The sequence below is a fragment of the Rhamphochromis sp. 'chilingali' genome (genome assembly GCF_963969265.1).
Source record: "Rhamphochromis sp. 'chilingali' genome assembly, chromosome: 5".
Classification (NCBI taxonomy): Eukaryota; Metazoa; Chordata; class Actinopteri; order Cichliformes; family Cichlidae; genus Rhamphochromis; species Rhamphochromis sp. 'chilingali'.
In genome coordinates this window covers 13,838,375-13,845,353 of record NC_137932.1, presented here as the reverse complement: position 1 = coordinate 13,845,353, position 6,979 = coordinate 13,838,375, and the positions used below count along the sequence as shown (strand labels likewise).

Below are 6,979 nucleotides of genomic sequence, written 5' to 3'. Positions count from 1 at the left end.
GCTACACAGAATTACACTTCACCTTTTCTAAACACTTAATCTTAGGACAAAACTTGATTAATTCACAGTTTTTAAATTTGTTGGTAGACCAGCTGGCATTTATTTCGTTTTTAAAAGATAATGCCCAGCGTTCAAAATTCTACAAGGAAAACGACACAGCAATAACAACATGATGAATTCTACAGAACTACAAAAAAAAAAATCTCCCTTGTGAACCTGGCACTCTTCCATTTTTATCTGTTCCTGTGTGAAAATGTCATCTCATCCAGGTACAGCACAGCTGCGTCCATTTCCAGAGCCTATACTCAAAATAACAGGTATCTCGCCTGAGGCAATTTCAACTTCAGGAAGAATTATCATCTTATAACTTTGAGTTGCACTGAATATTGCTCTGTCAGCTAGGTTTTGTGCCCTCTTGGTTGTTGGCTGTAAAAAAAAACACAACAAAACTTCATACACAGAAGCTTAGTGATGAGTATATTTCTCATTGTCAGTTCATAAATGACCCTTTGAAAAAGCAAATGGTGTTACGGTATCACTATAACCATGCTTATCTGCAGGACGAGCCTTAGTGGATGTCAAAGTGAGCATCGTGACATTTAGACTGACGCTCTAGTATGACTGAGGGCTCATATAGCAGATCATCCTCTCCAAGAGTTGAACTGTGATCCAAGTTGACAAAGTTAGGGATGTTGAAGTGAGAAAGAAAGGTGCACTCTCTGTCTGTCTTGCTCTGTTCTATTAGTCCAGTAAGCTGTTGGTGGACCCCAGCCTCCTCAATGTCTTCTTCCATCTCGTCCATCCCAGAGGAGCTGACACCTCTGTTCCGGTTGAAGGTTCCCTGCTCGGCTCGGGCCCCGGTGTGCTTTCCAGCTCTCTTTTCTTCTACTTTTTGCTTCCCGTGACCCTTGTCTTCCTCATTGATGTAGAAATTAAAATATGAACGGGATCCTGCTAGCAACGGACGTGAGAAGGCTTTGTCGTTTTCATCCTGGTGACCATCAATGTCTACCAGACAGCTTCCCGGTCGATGACGCTTTTCAGCCGAGTCTGGGTTACTGTTATGAAACAAAGAAAGATGAGAGTGAGATTACAGCAGGAGAAGGCTTTAACAATATGAGGCGCTTTTTTTGGTCATTTTTGTCCTGAATGTAACATTAGTTCAATAGAAAAAATTAAGGATTTTTTTGTTCTCCATTGCTTTTTTGCTTCTGTGTCTGGAAATGGATTCTTAAAATCACCCATGCTGAAAAAGGAACAGGGTTGAGCAGGGGTAACTACTTACTCCGCCTTGGTTTAACCACAGAGCTGTATTCAGTCTGACATTATATAAGTGACTTCTCACCAATTTCCAGTTCTGGTTATTATTTTGAAATGGAAAATGTGCCTTTGACAATACGAAGCTCAGCGCCAGTTCAAATATCTTTTGTAAAAAGCACAATATAAAATCAGTAAAGAGGCAGTTGAAAAATTACAGGCAAAACATGAACCCTAGACTTATTCACATAATGGTTTGTATTCATTCTGTATTTTTCTTAAGGCTAACTGTTCCCATCCAAACGACACAAGAGGTGACGGATGAGTATGAAAGTGATGTGAATAATATGCTACGGTTTTTCCAGTCATCACATTGTAAAGTAGTTAAACACGTTTTGGAGATTTTGGAACAAAGTGTATAACAAAACACTCCACCACCATCACGGATGGATGATCCGTTGTGGGCCATCCCTGCAGCAGCATTCTCAAAACTAGAGGAATCATTGTCAATGAGCGATGAATTGATGGTGACCAATCACTTTAAGTTAATTTACATTGGCCTTTTTTTATTTGTCACTCATCTATATATGTATTCAACATGACATAATTATATTACAATGTCTTACAACATACAGTAATGTGCAAAATGCCCAGTAATCTCTCATTTCTTTATATTTTGCTTTGAAAGAGACAGACCTTCTTGTAATTTTTCTAAAGTGCTCTTGAGCTATAGCTCTCTGGGCTTTCTGAAGGTCTTTGATTCAGAAAGCCTGGAGCGCTATAGCTCAAGAGCACTTTTTAATTTCTTTGGATATTAGCTGTTTTTCCAGTCATTTTCAGGCCGGTCCTTGTACCTGAGGATTTCTGTTTTTTTGTTCAGCTACTTAAAACTGACCTATGATTCATTGAAGCATTAGAAGGACCTAAATCAAGACATGTGCCAGTGTTGACATACAGTTTAGCAAAGAATCTATTTTAAATTGTACCTTTAGGCAAATTGTTATTAGCAGCCTGTCACAAACACACAACATGTGTTCCCATTTCTTTAGTTACATTTTCAAAAATGCCAAAGATAAAGGCTTTTTCACCAATAAGGTAAATCCAAATGAGCTGTTAGCAGAAAACTAGGCATGTCTTAGCATGGTTTGCAGTGTGACCCTAAAACATGGAGAAGAAACTGGACAAGTGGAGGACAAAAGAAGAAGTGGGAAGCCTAAAAAACAATTTACAGCAGATGAACACTATCTGATGGTCATAGTCTTAAAAAATAGGAAAGAAATCTGGCAAAGAACTGAGACAGGGGCCGAGTGATACATCTAACCTGATCCATTTACTATTAATTGAAGCCTCATTTGACATGGTCTCTGTGGAAGGGTGGCTGTCGAGAAGCCACCCTTTCATTGGGAAACAAGGAGGAAATGCTAAAGTATTCCAAATTACACATGAACTGGGCTGAAAATAAATGGCAACAAGTCTTATGGACTGCTGGACTTCAATGTTATTAAAACAGTGTAGGATCATCTTGAGAAAGAATGGTGCAAAAGGCACCAAGCATCCAAAGAAAGGCTTTGGGATGCCCTTCAAGGAGCCCAGAGAGCTATTCCTGCAGACTGCTTAAATAAATGACCACAAAGCTTGCTTAAGAGAGTTCAGGCTGTGGTGAAGAATTAAGGTGGACATACCAACAAAATGACTTTCAAGCTCATTAGAATTGTACAGACACTGTTTCTGCATTACAAACTGTATTTATTTCGCACATGTTTCAAAAATGTTTACACTATTTCCAGTTTTTCTAGAAAACTAATAAATAATGTGGGGGTAGCTCAAGACTTTTGCACAGTCTACTGTCAGAACAGCATCCCTGAAACTCATCAGCTCACTCTTAAACAGCCACCTAGATGAGAAGTGCTAAGTGCTTATTTCCTTGAGCTCTCCACGGTGCTTTAAATGTCCTTGTAGGGGGAAATGTGAAAGTGGAAATAAACATGGGCTCCAGCCTGCTATTATACCCACTCTTGATGTGGCGCTCCTGTCTTTGTGAGCAGAGTGAGAACAAAGAACATGAAAATCACGAACACAGCAAGTCCAACCCAAAAGCCGATGACGATGGAGTCTGAAAGGTCAGAGAAGGAAGAATCTTATTAGTACAATTAATGACTACATTAATCTCTGCTCTTCTCATTTTCTGTGTGTGACTTTTATTCTCAACTGGAAGCCTCACTCTGAGGACAGAATTCTTAATTGTGTTGTAAAGAGTGAAATTTCGTTCGTCTAACATTTGATTAAAGTAACCGAATTGTTTGGCATTACAATTTGGTCTCATTAACTGGCTTGACTATTAGGCTTCCACTGGAGTATAAAACGGCACTACAGGTGCTCCACGAACTAAATCTGCTACACAATGTTAATGAGAAACAGACAGCGTTCAGCTAAAGCAATAATGCAAGGAGTAAGGGGGACCAAAGGGTGATGAATCATTTAATTAAAAGTGCGCTGGAAGGCATACACATAGGCTACACATAACACAGCCATAGACATAAACACTGCACAATTTAGAAGGAGATCAGAAACAATGGGAAACGTCTTAGTAATGTGTTTGGCTTACATCTGTGCGCTTTGAGTCCCTCGAACGACACGGGCTCTTCGTCCTCATAATATTCATACTGCCACACGTAGTCACTGCGACGTGCGCTTGTTTGGCTCCGGTTGTGGAAGTCGGACATTTCAACCTAATTTTTTTTTTCGTGATATAACAGTAGAAGACAAATCAAATCAATCCAGTCAGAACGCCATATGAGTGAGACGCTATAGTATCCAAAACGTTTGCAAACAGGCAATCTCCAGGAATGTTAGATCTTTCTACTGTTGTTGAAAATAAATTCAAAGGCTGGACATTTGGGGAATCCCCCGAACAACTCCTTGAACGTTATTTCCGTTAATAACGTAATTACAAAGCGACCAAAATTTGGAAAAAGAGTACAAAAATTCACCGCGTTACCGTTACGCAAAAACTCTATCCATCCTCGTGTGAGTCCAGTAAGCGAAGCAACAGCCTTTTGGGGAGCTTCTCAGTGCGCATCACCCTTACCCAACAGTCTCTGTACTAGTGTCTCACTTACTCCCGGAGATAAAGAGACTACGCTGCAAGATGCTCGTGTCCTCGAACCCATGCCAAGGCATTTGCAGTAGGTTGACTAAATGTACTGAAGACACGTACAAAACTGCCGACTGAAATTCTTCTGTGTACGTCGATCCAGTAGGATTGACCGTTTGGATAAATTAATTTATGTATTTATTTTAAACCAAAGTTGTGTATTTAGATAGATAACGCAGCTAAATAGCCTGGTAATACTATAATGATCCATCATAACATTTTGGAATAGGACAAAATTTGTCTAATGAGACAAAAGGTAATTACATGTTAATGCTCATCTGGAATGATTCATTAGGGGTCAGTGTGTGGGCTCACAAACACGAGGAACTAAAATAAGCTGTTATTACAATGTAGAATTTAATTATGCTGGCTAGATATTAATTTTATTCAGTTCCCTGATTTGTTCTTGTCTTTTCGCTCAGTAATTATACCAAAGTGCCAATTTTCAATATGCTTCACAATTATGTACTTTGGCATGCCCACATTGCAGTACAGTGTTTTAAAAGTTATTCAAGAATTGAATTGATTTATTTTTCTCAAAAGAAAATCATTAAAGGCGTTCATTGGAAATAGTCCAAATCAAACTGTGATGCCAATTTCAAAGTTTAAAACAGGCAGAACAGATAAAATATGCTGCATCTATATCTATCTATATCTATATCTATATATATCTATATCTATATATCTATATATATCTATATCTATATATATCTATATATATATATATATATATATATATATATATATATATATATATATATATATATATATATGCACGGTATGTACCGGTGGTACATACCGTGCAGGGGCCTGTCCTTCCATGATGGTTACTCGTCTCCCTCCTCTTTCATGGGTTTCTGCTGCCTGTGGTATTCACTGAGCACTCGGTCAGTTGGGGCCATCTTCCCAATATTCCCTTCCCCAAGAAGGGAAGGGAATATATATATATATATATATATATATATATATATATATATATATATATATATATATATATATATATATATATATATATATATATATATATATATATATATATATATATATATATATATATATATATATATATATATATATAAAAAAACACCCAGCACGCCCCTGCGGGCGGTTTATCCTTCAAGCTCGGGTCCTCTACCAGAGGCCTGGGAGCTTGAGGGTCCTGCGCAGTATCTTAGCTGTTCCCAGGACTGCGCTCTTCTGGACAGAGATCTCCGATGTTATTCCCGGGATCTGCTGGAGCCACTCGCCTAGCTTGGGAGTCACCGCACCTAGTGCTCCGATTACCACGGGGACCACCGTTACCTTCACCCTCCACATCCTCTCGAGCTCTTCTCTGAGCCCTTGGTATTTCTCCAGCTTCTCGTGTTCCTTCTTCCTGATATTGTTGTCATTCGGAACCGCTACATCGATCACTACGGCCGTCTTCTTCTGTTTGTCTACCACCACTATGTCCGGTTGGTTAGCCACCACCATTTTGTCCGTCTGTATCTGGAAGTCCCACAGGATCTTAGCTCGGTCATTCTCCACCACCCTTGGGGGCATCTCCCATTTTGACCTCGGGACTTCTAGGTTATACTCGGCACAGATGTTCCTGTACACTATGCCGGCCACTTGGTTATGGCGTTCCATGTATGCCTTGCCTGCTAGCATCTTGCACCCTGCTGTTATGTGCTGGATTGTCTCTGGGGCATCTTTACACAGCCTGCACCTGGGGTCTTGCCTGGTGTGATAGACCCCAGCCTCTATGGATCTTGTACTCAGAGCTTGTTCTTGTGCTGCCATGATTAGTGCCTCTGTGCTGTCTTTCAGTCCAGCTTTGTCCAGCCACTGGTAGGATTTCTGGATATCAGCCACCTCCTCTATCTGCCGGTGGTACATACCGTGCAGGGGCCTGTCCTTCCATGATGGTTCCTCGTCTCCCTCCTCTTTCTTGGGTTTCTGCTGCCTGAGGTATTCACTGAGCACTCGGTCAGTTGGGGCCATCTTCCCAATGTATTCTTGGATGTTCCTTGTCTCATCCTGGACTGTGGTGCTGACACTCACCAGTCCCCGGCCCCCTTCCTTCCGCTTAGCGTACAGCCTCAGGGTGCTGGACTTGGGGTGAAACCCTCCATGCATGGTAAGGAGCTTTCTTGTCTTTATGTCAGTGGCTTCTATCTCCTCCTTTGGCCAGCCTATTACCCCAGCAGGGTACCTGATCACGGGCAGGGCGTACGTGTTGATGGCCCGGATCTTGTTCTTACCATTCAGCTGACTCCTCAGGACTTGCCTGACCCTCTGCAGGTACTTGGTGGTTGCAGCCTTTCTAGCGGCCTCTTCATGGTTCCCATTTGCCTGCGGGATCCCCAGGTACTTGTAACTGTCCTCTATGTCTGCAATGTTGCCTTCTGGTAGTTCAATCCCCTCAGTTCTGACTACCTTCCCTCTCTTTGTTACCATCCGACTACACTTCTCCAGTCCGAACGACATTCCAATGTCATTGCTGTATAGCCTGGTAGTGTGGATCAGTGAATCGATGTCTCGTTCACTCTTGGCATACAGCTTGATGTCATCCATGTACAGGAGGTG

At 41.1% G+C, this 6,979-nt stretch overlaps 1 protein-coding gene across 1 annotated transcript; it reads right to left on the bottom strand.

Annotated features, from left to right (window-relative positions):
• LOC308397339 (melanocortin-2 receptor accessory protein 2A-like) lies at positions 1 to 4,371 on the bottom strand. Its single transcript, XM_080883193.1, has 4 exons — positions 4,256 to 4,371; positions 3,863 to 3,986; positions 3,271 to 3,370; positions 1 to 1,058 (listed from the first exon to the last, which is right to left on the bottom strand). Exons 2-4 carry the CDS (start codon positions 3,978 to 3,980, stop codon positions 569 to 571), a joined length of 708 nt encoding a protein of 235 aa, XP_080739319.1. The 5' UTR covers positions 3,981 to 3,986; positions 4,256 to 4,371; the 3' UTR covers positions 1 to 568.
• Between the last annotated feature and the right edge of the window lie 2,608 nt (positions 4,372 to 6,979).